The sequence below is a fragment of the Atractosteus spatula genome, chromosome 12 (genome assembly GCF_055471065.1).
Source record: "Atractosteus spatula isolate fAtrSpa1 chromosome 12, fAtrSpa1.hap1, whole genome shotgun sequence".
NCBI classification, from domain to species: Eukaryota; Metazoa; Chordata; class Actinopteri; order Semionotiformes; family Lepisosteidae; genus Atractosteus; species Atractosteus spatula.
In genome coordinates, this window is record NC_142717.1 from 843,944 (window position 1) to 863,696 (window position 19,753).

The following is a 19,753-nucleotide window of genomic DNA, read 5'->3' on the forward strand; positions in this document are numbered from 1 at the left end:
CTCTCCCAATGAATGTGTTAATGTACATTAGTGTCCTTTTTAAGATGCGTGTCAGTGCTACAAGCCTGTGGCACTGCAACTCTATGACTGTCCAGGGTAAAAGCCATGATGTGCAACTGTGTGTGTGTGTGTGTGTGTGTGTGTGTGTGTGTGTGTGAGATTAACAGAAGACCAAAAAGATGGAGAAAAAACAGACATACTGCTGATAAGAGCTGCTTCCTAATCCAGAACAGAGGGATACTTAATCTCCCTTCCTGCACATCCCTTGTCCCAGAGGAGCCGTGAAGGACTGGTCTGGACTTTCCTGGCTTAGGAACCCACACTAACAGAGCAGCCCGTCCCGACTGTGCTGCGCTGCTCCACAAGCACCTGAGTCACCGTGCCATCCGCTGTGGCGGAGCTCTCTTAGCTTCATCGGTGATGATGTCTAACAGTCAGGCAGACGAGCAGGACTGCGGGTGAAAATAGTGTCCCTTCATCTCCGCCGAGTGTCTTGTCACGAAGTCGAATTTTCTTCTGGAACAGGCGGTCTCGTGTGAAGTGCATCGTGGAATCGCAGGAAACATTTCCCTCCCACCTCCACTCCGCTTCCAAAAATAACGCCGTGCCTCCGTGTTGGCCATCACTTGGACTGTCTTGTGGGAGGTGTTTTTTTTAGCCATGATTCACATTTTAATATTGCTTTAATACCATTTGTTTTAGCCATCCCTCAGGGACATTAGCGAGACTCCTGTTTTTCCCAGATTTTGGAACAGTACCTCCACTCTTGATGTGCCTGTGAAATATTAAGGATCTTTCTGCTGTTCCCACATCCTACATAGCCTTTGTTGTTAATGGGGGGCTGTCAGGACATGTGAGCTGAAGGTTTCTTGTGACAGTCAAGCTTGATGTCTACACTAGCATTGCAGAGCTCAGTTGACCCTTTTGATGTCCTTTCACCGTGTTTGTACTTATCTTGCCCTGTCTTTTAGAGCTGGATATTTTATTTAGATGTACAACTATATCAACAATCAATGACTTAACCACTTAACCTAATTTCCATCAACACACTGAAGTGGACCTATATTTTACATTTTGAAGCGACTCATGAATTGCACATAAACATTAATCCGTATTAGTTACAGCATAGTCTTTCTGATGTACCACATCATTAATATGCATAACCTTCCTTGGCTTTGTTGGTGCTGTGTACACATGCAGTGCTTACAGCAGGGGTTTAGATAGTATATCTGGATAAATGAGTTTTACAGATTGGCAGCTCACCCTGATTGTTCTCCTCTTTACTTCGTTGTGTGGTACAACATTATCAGAATTGCCTTCTGCAAATCCTGTCTTGGTTTCGTTTCCTCTGACTTTCAGATGAAAAGATGTGAGAAGATGTAATATCACAGAACCTGCAAAACATCTCGGAGGAGGCAGTGGGGTCTGTGGTTTGTTTGCAAAAAAAGGCGATGTGTCTCATTTGCACTTCTGAGACGGTAGTGCGTCTGTGTTTATACTTTATGTTATTATGCCTTTAGAGTCGACGAATCTGAAGAGAAGGTGAAGGAAACTGTTTTATTTCTTCAGTCTTCTGTCAGGTTTCAGGCGATAGGTTCGTTACCTCTGTCACTCAGTCCCATGTGTGTAATCCTTGTTACCAGAAGTCCTCTGCTTTCCTGCTTCATGTGATTAAATTGGCTTTGAATGTGCTCTCATTTTCCACAGTGTTCAATAATTAATCAGTCATCTCTCCCAACAGGGGTCACAGGAATGTTGTTACATATCTCCCGATATGAATCGTTTTGCATTAACACGTCTTTTACATCCTGGCTTTGAGGAGCAAGGTGTTGCATCTGTTTTTTTAATATGTTTTCACTCAGTGTACAGTTTTATTTTCAAAGAACTCCTCCTACTGTACTGCTGTACACACTACTGCTCTACAGTTTATTGGGAGAGCAATAACTTGTAGTCCACTTCCTGGTGAAATATATCGCTCAACATTGTTGCTACTGTAAATGTTCTGGTTATATCTGTAGAAAAATCTGCTGTACAGGTTAACAGTTTGAAGAATGCTGCCCTTTCCTTTGTTTTACATTTAATTGCATAATGAGAATAAGTAGACAGTAGGATACAATAGCAGTCCAACTACAGAGTAAAATTTGTCCTGCAGTGTTCAGCTGTTGATTAGCTGCTTCATGGACTTGAAGTAAGGACACACCTTCGGGCCCATGTGCAGTCAGGCAGAGGCAGGCGTGCCATGCAGTCTGGGCAGACAGTGGTCCTGACTGGATGGGTTTTTGGGTTGCCTTTGGGAGTGCAGATTGATGGTTAGCTCTTTAACCATCATTAAATTGCTGCTTATCTTGGGGGGGGGTTAAGTCTTTAAATGAGTGTGACCTTTTGAAAGAGTACTTCAGAACACAAGAACTTGGATTAAGGGCATGTGGCGGGCAAGCATCTGGAATTGATGTCTCCGCCACTTGCTGTCATAAGGCCCCGGTGCTTGAGATCAGATGGTGAGCGAATGTGGTCAGTAAGCGACTCTATCAATAGACTCTGGCAGGCAGGGCAATTGTTACTGAGGAATAAATACCACTTGAACAGTCCCCTGCAGCTGACTGTGTTGTCAGGATGAAAAGGGTGTTTCATTCCAGTAAGGCTGCAGAAATGCATGCTCTTTCCCCCCAGCCAGCCTTCAGGAAGTGAGCCCCAGCACCGTGCACTCCCACTCCACAGCAGGGCAGGTGGACAGGTAGAGCACTGGGACGCCAGGGGGTTGAGCTTAGGGCTCGCAGCTCTGTTCTTCCACATCCCGAATGGCCGAGTAGTCTCGTCCGGAGGACAGTGGCGCTTGCAGCCCAGTGTCCCGGCATTAATCAAAGACACGCTGTCCGAAGGGAAGAGCGTTCCCAGTGCAGGACAGTTTCATAGCATGAGAACAGAACCATGACGTTCATGTCAGTTCTGTTTTGTCTTTTACAAATTGTTGCCTAGTTTGCAGTTCTAACCTGTATTTCAGCCGTTGCTTCACATTGTTCTATGCAGCGGGTCGTTGGCGCAATCTCAGTGATATTCTTTGCTCAAAGGTACAAGGTGTGCTGCGCTTGACACTTGCTCACACTGCCGATAGTGTCGTGCTTTAAGAGCCATTGACTGTCCACCTTTCAGAGGTGCTGTCTCTGTAGCACGGGTGGAGAAACTAGGGTTGCAGAGCTGAGTTATAAGCTTTAATCAGGTAATTGCTGTTCAGAGCATTGTAGTCAATCCTCATTTGTCCTTATTCAGCCTGGGGATGAATACAGTCATTGCAAAAGCCCTGTATAGTTGTTAGTGCAGCAGCACGAAAGGGGATAGTTTATTGATATTATAGGCAATATTGAAAGTATTTTTTGCCAAATGCTCCATAACAGAGCATGGGTGGAAAACATGCATTTTATGAAGTCTGTAGTGTAAATGCATTATCCATTTTTGTGTCTAATACCTGTACACATTTCTTGACAATCTTCCCTTTTATTAGGCCCTTAAAGTTTGCAGACAGAAGGATCAGTTTGTAAATGATCTCATTGTTTGCTAAGGGTCTTCAAACTTCAAACATGCATAGTAAGTCCTTTCAAATTTCAAGTTAGCCATGTTTTAAGATGTTTAAGAGCAGGTCGTCAGGGCCGATCAGTATTGTACACCAGTCCATTGGTCATAGCTGGTCGGAGAGTCTGTCATGTGGGAGAGAAGCATTACGTTAGGGCATTCACTAGACAGGCCGTGAAAAGACCAGCAGAAATCACATCGCAGTTCTTTTGTAGCCGTGCACAGTTTGTTTTACGTTTTACTAATTTTAAAATGTCTAGCTAGATCTGTATTATGTAACATTTTTCTTCAGTTTGTTCTCTGTTCTGACACTAAAATGTACCATTTTGAACTGCTTGTACAGTTGCTGTTATCCTTTCTAGCTGCTGGGGAGAAATAGGTTTTGTTTCACTGCACAAAGTAGCAAATAGGCACTGGATTCTTTTATTCTTGATTTAGAAAGTATGTGTTTTTACAGAGGCAGGTGTTAAAACTGGACCCTGTGTGCGAACTGCATAGCAGCCCTTTTTAAAGGGCTTGCAAACTCCTTTGTGAATACGTGTTGTTCATTGTAGGGTATTGCTGTTTTCCTTCCTTCACTGAGATCTGTTTGCAGCTTTGCTTTGGCATGAATTTGGTGAAGATAAGCGAAAAAGTAAAAGTAGTGAAGACCAGACACTAAAATGACTACATTTGTGACCCCTTCTTTACAGTGTCCTAGTTACAATTCCTGATGTTAAATGCCTGTTCTGTGGTGCAACTGCAGAAGCTATGATATCGCTAAGCTGGAAAACCTAGCTTGGGGATTTTTAGTTTCCGAGCTTTTGATTGGTGGGGGAGAGGAAACATGCTGGGCACCTTAAGGGTTTATCAGTTTATTAAAATAATTAGTTTGCAGATGGATTGCATTCTACTGCACAGCAGGTGTGCTGAAGTACAAAAGGAAAAAAAAATGCTGTTTCCTTTGGGGATGCTTGCTCCATAGGAACTACTGCTGCATGGTGAAGCATACTGGACCTGCTTCTCTCTCCCTTTGCCTCTGGCTTTGATATAATGGAGAGGAAACAGCACCCACCCTGCGTGTTCCTTCTCCATGCTGTGGCTTTTCCCAGCAGGCAGCTTGACACATTAGTAGTCCGGCAGCAGCTGCAGAGCTGAGATTGAAGCTTGCCTCCTGATGAGTTAAGTGTCCTGCCTGCGCGAGATAGGGAGACAGCATTAGCTGGAGTCTGCAGGGAAGATTTCTAATGCAACTGCATGGGGTGGAGTAAAAAAACAAACTCCTCTCTAGTAGTAGTAGAAAGAAAGGGACTTGATCTTTCAACATCTGTTCAAGGATTTATTTCGATCTGTTTTGACTACAACAGTGCTATACATGCATATTGTAATTAAAACACACATGAAATGTTCAGGGATTTAATTGTTCTCAATCATATAAATAAAGTCCGTCTTTCCGATGAGACATTAATCTGAGGTCCTGACTCTCAGTGGTCGTTAAAGATCCCCAGGCATTTCTCGAGAAGAGTAGGGAGTTATCCCGGTGTCCAGGCCCAATTCCCCCCTCGGCCTTTACCGTGTCCTCCAAATTGTCCCCGTGTGTTGACTGGCTTGCACTGGCCCTGCAATGGACTGGCGCCCCCTCCAGGGTGTACCCTGCCTTGCGCTCGTTGCTTGCCGGGTAGGCTCCGGCTGCCCACTACACTATATGGTATGAAGCTTGTCAAATGACATGACATATAAATAAAGTGTGCACAGTACACAGTTGGTTTCAGTAAATCATAGCTTGCAGTCTGACCATTTATGCAGTTTCAGAATTTTTTATTAATTATTAAACGAGTTAGTGTTAAATGAGAACTGGATCGGTCCACAGTCCGACTCTTCGTGCTGCGGGCTCACAGTGGGAAAAGATGCAGGTGATTCCAGTACATTCTGGAAGATACCCACAGCGCACTCTTAGGGCAGGTGTATAACAAAGTTTTAGATCGGAAGTTTAGCTTAGATGTATTTTCTACAAACACGTTTCAAAACTTTAAATTGATTTTCTATCACAAAACAGACCACTCACTGAGTCTCTTCACATGTTTGGCACGGTTTGTTTCAGGTTTTAGTTTTAAAGCAATAAATGAATGGTTTCTCCGATTCCTGTTTTCAAGGCCATACTCGGTTCATCTGGAGTGTAATGCAGCTCCGAAGTGTGAAGCCTCGTCAGTAAATAAAATGTTTGAGTGTTCAGTGGAGAGGGAGACCTGTTGTGTCGTGGGCTACTGGTGCAGTGTCCAACAGGTCAAGCACTTGGGGAGACTTTGGAATGAAAAACATTACAGAAACATAAGGAATAATTATGTACTTAGCATGGTTCTGGTTGGCTTTGAAGTTGACACATTGCTCTAAAAAAACTAAGAAAATCTTTTTTTTTGTTGCTGTACTGCAAATCGTGTAATACAAAGTCAGCAAGTCTGCTAAGGGTTTTGACTGTTTTCTCTGTTGACATTGTGTTTTAATATGCTTTCCTTTTAGATCAGACTCTTTAAAAAAAGATTGTTTTTTAAACCATGCTGAAGGGTGAAGTCTGGTCACGTGGCCAGCTCACGTCCGCTTTACCAGTGGTGCCACATCTCCGTAAATCTGGAATTTTCCTTCTGCCCTTTATAAATAGCTCATCGTCGTCTCTTAATTCCAGCTCTGAAGGAACCAGAACTAATGTCATCAGCTACTTCCTGCCTCCGCTTCAATTTATATAAACAAACAATTTCTTTTCTTTTCTATGTGCACTTTAAGAATGAATTGCCGCGTACAGACTTGAAAGCAGTAGCTGGATGGCTCAGAATCCTGACCCTGAACGTTGTAGAGCCGTGGAATGACATGTTTTCTTCTTGTCTTTCTACAGATATCTGGAGCTTGGGGGTGATTCTTTTCATGTTAGTATGTGGGCAGCCTCCATTCCAGGAAGCAAATGACAGCGAGACTCTCACCATGATCATGGACTGCAAGTACACAGTACCATCACACGTGTCCCGTGACTGCAAGGAGTAAGTGCTCTCCTCATGCTCATGCCCGCCCTCTTGTTGCCCAGGGGTAAAGCAGCAGATTGTGCTTTGCTTGTTTGCTGTTTTAAAGGAAGATGGGATGGGGTTTCAACCTTAAAAAGCAGCAGTTAAATAAGATTTGGGATTTCAGTAACCCTTTAAATATTTATTATCACAGGTTTTTAGATGGCAAAACCCTATATTTGAGTTTATTGAAATAAGTTAATAATTCATGCAATAGTGTGGCATAGGGGGGATTTAATTAGAAGCAGAAATGTAGACTACTATAGAAAACAGAAGCATTGAGACCATTTGTCACCTGTACATACAGCAGACCTTTTTCTTTAGATTATACTTTTCTTTAAAGTTTCTGCGTTTTGTTACTGCTGTAGCTGTATCATTGGTTGCCATTGAGAGTCTATAACCTTTTTTCCCTCTGAAAGTGGTATTGAAAGCCAGACATAAGCTGTCAGTATTAGAGAGCCATATTACAAAATGACCCACCACCGAACTTGAATCATGACAGCCTTTAACATTATAAGGATCTGTCAATTTATATGGAACCGATATTATGCAACTTTAAGCCGCCCCAATGTTCTGGACATTATTTTCTGAACAAGAAACATATCCACAAAAGCCATGTGCAGCTGTCTGTTTTAAAAACGTGTTTCAGCCTGTGCTTGTGGCTATAAATTCAGAAGGTGGAACATGGGGGTGATTACATGTTACAGCCATTAACTGTGAAAACATTCAGCCAAACAGCACATTATGAATGGCTCATTCTGCAGTTTCCGTTTGCATTCTCTATTCAACTTCTGCTGAATGGGTGAGATTTATGAGCCAAAGTAGTTAATAGTTGTGGTAAAAATACAATTATTACATAACACAAGCTAACTGCCTCTGCATGTTATAGCCACTGAAGGGATTGTGATGGAAATGACAAGTCAGACAGTCCATAGCAACCTTCAGAGTGCATCTCTGATTCATCAGGCCATTTCTGGCATGTTTGCATTGTGGCAGTTTATTAGAATTGCCCTCCGGCCTGTGAAAGAGCCGTTTTCACGCGAGTAGAGAGGCGTTGTGTTGTAAGTGGACCTGTGCCTGCGAGCGAAAGTAGAGGTGGAGGAGCTCTGAAGACTCGCAGGTGGGAGCATCCCATGGAGGCGGAGCAGGAAAACCCAAGACCAGCATCTCACTCTTTCTCCTCTCCAAACCCGGTGTCACTGAGCAGGTCTGTTTGAGGACTGGAGGGCAGCCATCAAGCCTTTGTTTACATCGAATTCGTTCCAGCTGCCCTTTAGAGCCGCCCCAACCAGTAGCTTACCTCTTAGATATTTATAATCGAGGTGGATCAAATTCAGCTGATGGAAAAGCAGAAAAGAACAAAGGGTGATTGCTTCCAGAACAAGTGACTACTATGTGGTAAACTTATATCTCACAATTGACCTCCTTGATTGCCAACATTTATGTGTTAGGGAGATGTTAGCATTGCTCATTGTAGTTATTTCTGGAGCTTTCCGATAATAACCCCACATCAACATCTTGGACATTTAAAGATACAGTGGCTGTATGAGTCTTAAGTAGTGTAAAATGTTTCTGATTTTGAGGTTTTATTAAAAAGCTGAGTTTTATGTAAGAGCCACACATGACAGAGTGTTTGCAGAGCTAGCTGAAAGTGTTCAGATCCTTTGTGTTTGGGGCAGCCTTTTTTGTGAAGATGGGACTGTTTGAATGTGTAGCTTTAGGCTCTTTATAGCAGAACAGAGAAGAAATTTCCTCTTGTTTTAAATGCTGCTGAAGGTATCCTTGCCTTAATCATCATTAGGGATTAAGATGAACGTAACATTTGCTACTGAAACGAGGGCAAGGTGGGCTGGAGTTTGTATCCGTCGGTAGCGTGTGAGAGATGTAGCAGGTGTGGCCGGCTGTGGTGTGATCTGCAGCTGATGCGATAGACATGTTCCTGACAAGGCCATGCTGCTTTCCACAGTGTGAGCTCTTGCAGGGTGCAGCTTTCTGGTTAAAGTGCTATAGGTTGTGGACAGCAGGCTATTATGTTTTTTTCATTCTGTATGGGTTATTTTCAATCCAACTCATTTTCTGGCAGAGAGAATATGTGGAATTTGCTGGAAAAAAGCTTTTATTTTGGCCTGTCTAATGTCAACTGTCTGTCCTGGGCATTGTAAAATCAACATGGAAGTTAGTAGTTTGTGGTGCTGTAAAAATAGCCAGAGAACTGGAAATGTCTGCCTTGATTATGATGTGCATCTTTTTCTTTCAGTGTTAGCTGAATGGCCAGCAAAGGAAGTCATTTCCTAAAGGACAGCGCACGATTCAAATTGCTGCCGCATTTGTGTGTATATTTTCCCCAAACAATATAGGTTGGAAGATATTAATCTTAAATTAAATAGGTGCTCCCAGGTCACAGAAAATGTAAGACCTGCATTGACTTTCATCTTGGCTTCACCTCATGCATAGTACATTGAATGGTTGAGAGCAACAGAGGCTGTTGTGTTTAGTAAGTGCTCAAGAGCATTAGTGATGAACGTTCCTTGGATCATGTTATCTGTTCTCTATATTTGTTACTTTCTTTGTAGAGGCCTTGAAAATATTTTTAGCAGTTGATTCTTTGCTGCTACAGCAGTGTAACTGGAGGAAAAGACCCTTTTCTGTTTCTAGGCCATTACTGCACCAGCAATTTATTTTTTCCAACAAGATATTTAGAAATTAAATAAGTATTTTGTGCCCAGTGTGCCAGAGTTACTGAATATTAAAACAGATATCAAATTAATTAAAACCTGCATCATCCTCTCAAATGTATAGGTGTTTGATGATAAAGCAATAACTGCCTTATTTTTATAACAAGGTGATAATACTTCTGGGTTATATTTAGATAACAAAGCTTTAAATCAGTTTGGAAATATTAATGACCTCGCAGATGCTGGTGTATTAGTATTTATCTAATTGGCTGTTGGCTGGTGTTTGACCTTTTTATACGATAGCTCCTGGGGTAAGGGAGGACTGTTCCTGTCTTCCACAGCTTGCTGTTGTTTGTCAACTGTGATGACTCTGTTTGACCCAGTTTGTGTACAACTAATGGAAACTGTATTAATGTTTTAAACTACTTTTATTGTACCCAGGCCAGTTCTGGAGAAGGTCTATTAATGACATGCACAGGATGTAAGAGAAGAAGGGATATTTTGTGTTCTTTCCACCTCTGTCTTATTCGAGGTGTGAGTGATTCTGGTTTTCATCTTCTTACAGTACCTTGTGATGAATTCGCTCCCCGTTTTGGGCCACAAACTGAAGTTTTAGATTTCACTTCCTGGAAGATAACCCCACTTCACACACACCTGCTGTTGACTCTAAATCTTATTTTGCTAATCCGTACTCTGCAAAAACTTAACAAGTGTTAGAAATTAGAGAGTTTTATAGAGTTTTGGCATTTTGGACTGTCTGTTTTTTTTTAGAAAATCACAGCTTGGTTTATAAGAAAAGCAAACTGCCTTTTGGGTCCTGACAAATTGGCCCAGTAAGCTGTAAGCAAGCTGTAACGCCTGCTTCTCTGGAGTTTGTCGATTGTGGTTCTTTCAGAAATGGAAATACCTGCCTGGGAACACGCATATGCATATATGTTTTTGCTTTTTTGAGGACTTCCTATTTTTATTTTATTACAAACTCCATTTAAATGAAACTAAATGGGGTGAAAGTTAACCCGAACATTTAAATTTAAAAGATGATGCAGTGAGGTTTCAATGAAAAAATTCCTTTCCATTTTCGAGGATCCCAATATAGTCTGACCTGGTGTCACTATCTTTGTGGGCACATTTTATGCAGAATTATTCACACCTCAGTAGTCTACCTCCCACCAACACACAACGGTATTGCCTGAGGAACCAAAATGTACCATTTTCTGATTTCTGCTAAAGGTAGTTACCCACGGGAATAAAGATATAGATTCTATATTTGAATGGTGTTACATTTTGTCTCTGTGTCCTAAATTTGTCAAACACGATGTACCACACAGGAAATCCTTTAATCTGTGGTAAAGCAGCAGTCGGAGAGCATTGCCTTGAGGGTACAGAGTCCAGATGCAATGGGACAGGTTTCTCTTGCCCTGTAATTATGATCACTTTCACAGAGGGCAGTATATCTTGTGTAACCAAGTGAACAAGGCATACAAATGAATGGGATATTAGCGATGTGAGTGGTGTGTATACCTGAGCAACTGATGTTTTTCAGTACTTAACTAAAGTTAATTATGTGCAGCATTTTCTGAAACATCTTTTTATGTCTTGTCTAGATAATTCCAAATTTACAGTCTTCAGCTCTGAGGCACAGCTGTTGAGCTTATAAATTTACATTTCCTTGTTATAATATGCTAATCATTTTCACTACACACGCTCTTTATTCAAATGGATTTACTTTCAAAGCTTAATAATCCAAAAGAATATATAATGTATTTTTAGTGAATTCCCTGGGATATTTGTAAATTAGCTTTGTTATTGCTTTAAAAATATGTTCAAATTGTGCAGTGCAAAAGTCAGTGTGCATTCTTAGCATAGAGGGTTCAGCAGTTCCATAGAGAATCTTTCTGCAGTTCCTTTTGCAATGTTCTGAGCTCCTGTCAGGGCTGTATCGTGTGGCTAGCCTCTGATACCACTTTATTCATTCATCTGTTAGTTTACGAATACCATTCCCCTTCTGTGCTGCATGCTTCAGCAGTGTGATGTATGCATGCTGTACTCGCATGAGTCCCGTTTCCGCTCAGACCGTGCCCGCAGGGTGGCTCGGAGCTGGTCTGGCTAGAGGGATGTGTAAATGCAGTAATGCAGGATCACAAACATTGTGTCATGATTGAAAATGGCAGTGTAAATGTGCTTTTCGCCAAATGTTGGAGAACTGGTGGTTTGTTGAAAACCTTTTAAGTAGGGAGCCTCCTGTTCCCAGTGTTGAATGTGCTTCCATGTAGGCTCCAGTACTGTCCTCCTCGTGTTTCAGTGACATGACTGTCAGTAGTAAATGGCTGACAAGACGAAAGTGATAGAGATATAGAACTCGGGATGAATAAAATTGTAACCTAACTTGTCTGGTGGAGAAATCCTAGCATCCAGATCCCTTCTGTTCTAGGGAGTGTTGGGCCCAGGCAAACAATGATACTGAAAATAAGACCACAAAAGGTGAAAGTGACATGCCCTGAAGAAGAAAAGGGCTGTGAGTGATTTTTGTGTGCAGTAAATTGGCTGAAACATGCTCTGGAATATCGCCTGGCCTGGAGTTTGAATGAGTTAAAATTAACTTTGTTGAACAAGTGAGGCAGGAGCAGGAGCACCTCCAAAAGGTCACGACCAGGGGAGGGAATCGGCTCAGCGAGCTTGTTTGGTTGTTAGTAGCCAGGAGTAGTGCGGGTCTAACCCTGCCATTTCTCTGAAGAAGCTGGGTATGAACTTCGCCCTCCCGGGAACTAGCTATCCAGTCCACAACCACAACCCTTTTCTTAGAAACAACGGCACTTCCACAAAGGCTCCTGTCTGAAATGATTTCTTTTTAGATGGACAACAAAAACATTTTTCTTACCCTGATTTTACACATGTGAAGCGCAGAAAGCCCTGCACACAAGACTGACTGGAGGCACAAAGCACCAGGTTCTTGAAAACTGAACCGATTTAAACAGCTGCTGCTCAAGTAGTCGTAAGTACTGTAGCACCAAACCCTGTGAGAGTAAATGAGCTGTTTTGCAGAAAGCATTTTAGCAGACAGGTTTTTCAGTGATTCACCTTTGAATAGCAAGGATTCAGAAAGAACCACCTTTCTGATTTTCCCCAAGTGCACATTTTCCCCGGGTCAGAAATATGACTTTCATTATTTTTTTAAATCCAGTTTCTGCTCCTGTGTAATCACATGCAAATTATACTGCCATCAAGCTTCAGATTAAAAAAAAAGCTTTTTGACAGAGTTGGGCTGGTTGGCATACATTTATTATGCATGTACATGTTTATGAGATTGCATTGAATATAAAGCATTTTTTAGTGGGATTTTAAAAGGGTGTAGTCCTGGTGATTGCTTTTCTGTTTCGTTCCATAAATTTAAGTGACTTTAGTTATTTGTCTGTTCAGATGAAACACTGGCACTGACTAAGTCAGTGAGTGCATGTAACCTGCTGCACATGTATGAAACCGGATAAGAAAATTGGCCGAAAGGCTGCTTACGCTGAGATTGCTGTATGCGTTTTTGTGAAAGCCACAGGGGTTTGGTATTGCTTTGGAAATGGAGAATATTGGGACTTGTTTCCTTATTGAGCAGTGCCTCATCCACATTCCTTGCATAAGCTTCCTCTTTACTAGAGCTGTGATGTACAGTACCTCCCCTCACTGTTTGTGGCAGGGGATAGGGTGTGACCTGCGTTTAACTCTTGTTCATCTGAAATCACGTGTTTGCTATAATCCGTGTCTCTCCGAATTCTGAAATGGAGGCCTGCCTGATTGGAAAGAGTCGGCAGACGTGTGTTGTGCCAGGTGGGTAGAGGAGGGGGATGCGTCGTACTCTTGCAATAGTCTTGTGCTGATAAGACGACAACATTTGTATCCGAATTCACACGCCCAGCAGCCACAACTCAACCTTTTTTGCGTTCTACGTTTCGGCCCGGTATTAACCTCTGTTTGTCTGCCGTGCTCACTGTTGGCCAGGAGGCAAGCTTAAACTGAAGAGAGGCAGAGAAAGACCTGCCGTGTGCATCTTAATCGCTTATATAACTGCTGAAACACCGGGCTGGTGGTGTTAAATAAAAATAACATTGAATACGAGAATGGCATTTCTTAACCATTAAACTGAATACAAAATCATCTAGTGTAAATTAAATATAAATACGTCAAAAGCATTTTCTTGCACTTCTCACAGCTTCAGGCGAACAGATTTTGTTTTAGTTGCTCTGTTTTATAGTTGGTCATTCTTAGCAACAAGCAGAGGTTAAGGAAAAGGAGAAATATCTGAAGAAGGTTCTACAGCCAGAACATTGTATATTTATCTTTATTCTGTCAAAATGTTTGTCTCGCTTGCATTGCTGACACAGTTCCCCCACTCTAACCTTGCCAGTGTAAGTTTGTCATATCTGCTGCGTCTTTATTCTTAGTGTCTTTTCACCTTTCGTAACCAGTAAAAAAAAAACTAGAAAATCGTTTCTGCGTTTTTTTCAAATGCATTTTTAGCCTGTTCCTCCTCTCTAACAATTGGAAGTAATTCGAGATGACTGCATCGTTATTAAAAAATGCAGCAAATTCTTATCAGCTCCTGCCATTCTGTAGATATGCATGAAATTCAATTCCTCTTGGGCTGCTTTTCCTGACAATTCTGCAAAGGGACAGGCTAGAGGATAATTATGTAACACAGATTGGCCACGTTTGTGGAAACCACTGAAGTACGGTAAGGGCTCTGTTTAGAGATTTTTACATAATGAGGACGCTATTAGCTTGTTTTATCGCATACCATTTGTCTCCATTGCTCTTTTTCTACAGGGGTATGCAATTTTCCAAAGCACTCCGAAAATAGATACTCGCGCTCAACTCCAGCGAACCACACACACTGGGTTGAGGTCCAGAATATCTGTAGCACGCTAAGACTGGTGCCTTGACCAAAAGGTGCTCATTGCAAGAACAAGTACAAGTAGAGATTAACAAGGCGTTGTTCTACATTGAAGTAAATAAGGGAAAACGAATGCGCTCGCCAACAATTGAAGACTTCTGCAGAGGAGAAGGGGGCAGCCGGGGGGTGAGGAGAAGGTGTGTTCTCAGCCCTGGATAGGCTTGAGGACAGCGGCCGTCGGCCCTCACCCCCACTCGCTGACCAGAGAGTGGGCGCTCACAAGTGGCCGAAAGAAGCCGTTAGGTTTCTCCTCTGCAGTGCAGCCTGTCTGTGGTGACTTTCATTGCTATATTTTGACCTTTATGTCTATTTGTGGGGCTGAGGATCTATGCGTCTGCTGTTGAATCGCACATTGATCACAGATGGAGAAAAGGAAGTCAGCCACTACCAGTTCAGTAGCAAAAGGATGTCCAGCTGTGGTTTTTGTTTTTGCTATTATGCATATTTGCATCGGATATTGTGCTTTTTGGTTTTTGGTGCAGGCTGGTCTCTTTCCCACACCTGTGTATACATTGTCTGACTACTCGTTTAGATTTTTATTTGCAACTGGTATATAGACGGTATGTCATTTATCTGCCAAGCTAATTAGTTTTGTCTGAAAAAATGTAAATAATTTAACACCGAGAAGGTAAATTCAATTAAAGATCTTTAGTTTTGCAGTGTGTGCAGTATGACATAAGTGCACCACTGCGATTGAAGTCAGTACTGTTGTAGTTGGAGTAATCTTGCAACACCTGATACACTGTAACTTACTGCAAATGTAAAATGTTCTTATTTAGATGTACAGCTACCCGTTAGCACTGGTTGTGCAGTATATTTTGAGGTAATCCAGTTATTGAAAGTTGTACTGATAAAATGTCTGTATCCTCCACTAGAAGCTTTCGGAAGTTCAAGGACAATCCTTAATTACCGTGGCAAGAATTAGGCTTTGCACAGAAGTTGGATCAGCTCGCTGCAGTTGTACAGTGAACTTTTCTAGATTCAATTGTCATTGTTTCAGTGTTTTCCGCACTTTGACTTCCTTGTCTGGATGCATTTCACATATCGGCGTGGCCTCCTTCGCACAGCATACCCACTTCGGCACTGTGGTACCATCTTTCCCTGGTAGATCTGCTCTTGGGGCTCTTTTTGGCTTCTTCACCATCACGGTGATTTTAGGATTTTACTTTGGACCAGGCTTCCAGGGTGTCCCAAGTCTTTAGTTAGTAAGAGTATGACAGTATAGGTCGTACAGTCTCGCAAAGCTGTCAGCGTGAAAAGAAATCAAACCTTAAGGAAGATGTGACACTGTATTGAAAGAGTTTTTGAGAATTTAAAACCGATCGGGGCTGTTTGATTATTTTGCTTAAAGCAAGCCTATTCATAGTTGAAGGTATATCATTTGAAGTGGTTGCTGAAGGACATGACTCCAGGGTGCTCGGGCATCTGTGCGTCGAAGGCTGAAGGTGTTTGCGTCGGGTTCGTTCACAAGTAGAACTTGTTTCTTTGGTGCCCTCCTGTGTGTATTGATGTGTAGTGGGTACAGAGCTGCCGTTGGCTTTACATGCATGACCCCCTGGAGCCCTGGAGGCCCCCGCGGACAAGCTGCGAACACGAGACTGAGCCGCGTCTCTCCCTCCTCCCCCTCCAGCCTCATCAACCGCATGCTGCAGCGCGACCCCAAGCGCCGCGCCTCGCTGGACGAGATCGAGAGCCACGCCTGGCTGCAGGGCGTGGACCCCTCGCCCGCCACCAAGTACAACATCCCCCTGGTGTCCCACAAGAACCTGTCGGAGGAGGAGCACAACGGCATCATCCAGCGCATGGTGCTGGGGGACATCGCGGACCGCGAGGCCATCATCGAGTAAGACCAGCGGTGTGAACAGTTAAACGCACACTCCTCTCCAGCTGGGTTGACAGTTGTGACTTTGTTACACACTCTCCTTTCCCTGCCCTTTTTATCCCTTTGCAGTGCTGCTGGTTAGACTGGGGAATGGGTTTACATGCTGGAGATGTGCTGGGTGTAAACATCTCCTAGGGCTGTATTTGTCAAGTACTTACTCACTGCAAACGTTTTGTTTTTAAAAGCCTTTTGAAATTTACAGGCCATGGTCAGAAATAAGCCAGATGATTGCAAAATTCATATAAATAGATCAAATTTCTTGTATGATCGGCTATCGAGGCAAGGCTATTCTACAGTAAATGCAGTTTGTTCTGAGGAAGCTGGCCACTGTAATTAAAGCTTGAGAGGTAAAACTGATAACAGAATAGCAGCAGGACAGCTGTCTCGTCATAGGCCCGAGAATTTACTTAAAGATTTGTGACTTCACGGGATTTTCTTTTCATTTTGGCGAAGCAGCCCTTGGTACTTGACTTAGTTTTCTGTCCGTCATTGATGCCTGCGCGAGGTTTGCCTATGTGGGTGTTGGGCGTTTGCCTTCGTGATGTTGCATTGCTGGGTTTGTTCAGTGCTGATGAGCAGCTGTCAGGTGGGCAAGCCAGTTTGCAGAAGGAGCACAGAGCCACGCGAGGCCTGGCATCCCTGCTTGTTCAGAGCTCTGCTGCCATCCCTTAACGACTCTCGTCTTCTCTCTCCCACTCCTGAGGGCTTTGGAAACTAACAAGTACAACCACATCACTGCTACTTACTTCCTGCTGGCTGAGAGGATCCTGAGGGAGAAGCAGGAGAAGGAGATCCAGAATCGCTCCTCTAGCCCCAGCAACATCAAGGCCCAGTTCAGGTAGAACTGCTCTCCGTTTGTGACGGGCCGGCCTGCCGGGTCTGTATGTGTGGCTCAATCTGCCGCGCACTTCACTTTGAATCAGCTGTTTTCATAATGTGTTTGCAGACAACATTTGACTACCAGTGTTTTTTTTCAAGAGGATAAGGAGAATCCTGCCGTTGGCTTCTGCTTGTAAACCCTATGTATGCAGATACACACAACTGACACAGTACCTGTATAAGTAATTGTGTAATGAGCACAAATGTCACACATCAAGACATAATCATGGTGTTATTAATTTATTAAGGCATGTTATTTCTACTGTCATTTAATTTCTTCAAATGAATGAGTTGGTCCAAAGTTTTTGTTTTATTGTTACACAAAGTCCCAACTTTGCACTTTACTTGAGTGTCCAATAGATGTGACTTTCATGAAAGGAACAAAAAGCAAAATTGATTCATGAAGGAATACTGTGTTCGCACGGTGTCATTTTGCAGAGTCCACCGGGATTCTCAGACTGTTAGGGAAACTGGCAGAGCAGCAGAATGGATTGTTTTAACACTAACTTTAAAAAGAAATGGCAGTGGAAGAACTGACATTTAGCCTTTGCTATAAAAGGTTCGAGATGCAATACTCTGAAATATCATAAGCTTCTTGGTTGGTTTATTTTGGGAATAGACTTGCAGATCAGGGACTTTGTGTTTTCAGTTGTTTTGCTGTGTGCTCAAGCACTTTCACAACTGACTGAGCAAGAGAGTGCATTTCTGTTTGGAAGTACATAGGTACTTGGAGAGCTCGTTGCTGATTGAATTCGCATAACTCTGAACTAGATTCCTTAGGATTCACAGGATTTCAAAACAGCATTTGACGTAGGAGCCAGCAGTCGTGTAGTGGACCATGTAGCCGGTGTTACATGATCATTAGGTGCTGAAACGGACCTTAACACAATGTTTCTGTTAGCCCCAATTTTTAACTTTCTACTAAATTAAATTTCTTGGTCAAGCAGGGCAGGTTGATTATCCGGTTTATACCAATCATGATAAGATTCAGATAAGTGTAATTTTAACAATTTAGCCCTGAACCCATATTTTTACAGTGAGGAAGCTAACGAACAGACAACTGCAATAAAAAGAATGACCTTTTCAGAACCATTTGTATTTTTATGTTAATAGAACAAAAATCGAAAGTTAAGTGTTGGGTGCTCATTGCATTGCCCAAACCTAAACACCCATTGAACCTGGAATTGTTACAATGCTGCATGTGTTATAGTCATGGAGATTGAAGTTTCTCAAAAATGTTAGCTGTCAGACACCAGTCTGCATGTTCTGAACTGACTATCTGAGAAGATACTGTAGATCTTCTGAAAATGTAGTTTTTCTAAAACTGTTCATTCTAAGGGTAGACTTGAAGCAGAAGGAAGCTTCCTGAACACAGTCATTTCTGGAGGTCCGTTTGGCCCAAAGACAAGGTACAGCAACTGCTGACCTACAGGTTAACAGAATTGCACTTATCTACATTGTGGCAGTGCTCCAGAAGCCTTTAGAATCGAGCTGAGGAACTTATTCTCTCAAGTTTATAGGACATTTACTATTTACTTCTGTGGGTTTGTCAGAGGCTACCTTGGCACCCTAGTTGAATTAACTGATTTATTAATATTTCCAAGACACTGGCATAGGAATTTAAACAGTCAACCTTCCAAAATACATGCTGGACACTATGTGGAAGCATTGGAGCTTCTGGGGTTATATTTATAGATGGGCATATTGGCTTAAAACCTATATCCATCATACTGAGGCTCTTAAAGGCAAAAAACTGGCCAGCACTGAGAGTATTGTAACACTACAGGTTTCCCTTAATGTGTTATACTAAAAGCTTTCTTTTAATAAATAGTAGACAGTGATTCTGCTCTTACCAATGTTTTGTTCTCAGTGTAATTTATCTTTAATTCATGTATTTGTGGGCCCCAGAAGTGGATCTTTTAGGGATTTGACAGGATATGTGTAGAAAAGAGATTTTGTCACGCTTTTATGGGTGTTTTGTTCAAAATGCGCAAGCTGCTAAGCTGTAAAGTCTGACTGAATTAATTTGGATAGGAGCAGCACAAAGCTGACAATGTGACAGCTATTGTCCTGGAAAGAGAAAATGGATGGCTATGATAGAAGTGGCAGATTAATTCAGTCAGCTGTGCCATTATGTTTCAGGCTGCTTGTGCAGAGCTGAATGAATGAGAATCTCCTGATTTATTTATTTCCATGATACCGCACCAACAACTGTTCTGTGTTTTGTTCTATTCATAGCTGTTCCGGAGTAGTTTCTACTACAAATCAAATTTTGATAAACAAGGCAGATTTTTTTTCCCCAGTTATCATTACGTGCTGCCAGTCTAGACTGTGATGTGACATTCATGCACAATGCATTAAGTGCTATATAGTAAGTGTGCATTTTAAAATTACCAGAGCAACATTTATATATTAAAACTCCAAAGTTTTTCTGATTTGGCACTAGCTTCATCCAAAAGCACAGATCTTTGCCAGTATGCCAGTAGTCCATGTTGTTAAATGATTTGATGGCTATTGTGCAGCCTGATGTCATTGAGTCAGTGTTGCCACTATAGGGTTTCTCTATCTATTATTGTGTATGTTGTTCTTCTAAGACAGCCTTTTTTCTTGTTTGCAAATGTAGCTATAGTGTTGTAGACGTTTACGTGGGTAGGTCTAGATCTGAGAACCCTATTACTGGGTTCTGATGCATTGTTGACTTGATCTATGTCAGTCTTTGGTGTCATTTGGCAGTGTTGTTCTGGTGTAGCGATGGTGGATGATAGGACTCTGAATTCCTTAG

The 19,753-nt window shown here is 42.3% G+C and overlaps 1 protein-coding gene across 1 annotated transcript in view; it reads left to right on the forward strand.

Annotated features, from left to right (window-relative positions):
• The window catches only part of snrka (SNF related kinase a), a 40,256-nt gene that overhangs the window by 14,344 nt on the left and 6,159 nt on the right, over positions 1–19,753 (forward strand). Inside the window, exons 2-4 of the mRNA XM_088928579.1 lie at positions 6,434–6,575; positions 15,841–16,053; positions 16,796–16,930. Coding sequence (XP_088784705.1) covers positions 6,434–6,575; positions 15,841–16,053; positions 16,796–16,930 — 490 coding nt within the window. The remainder of the gene's footprint in view (positions 1–6,433; positions 6,576–15,840; positions 16,054–16,795; positions 16,931–19,753) is intronic.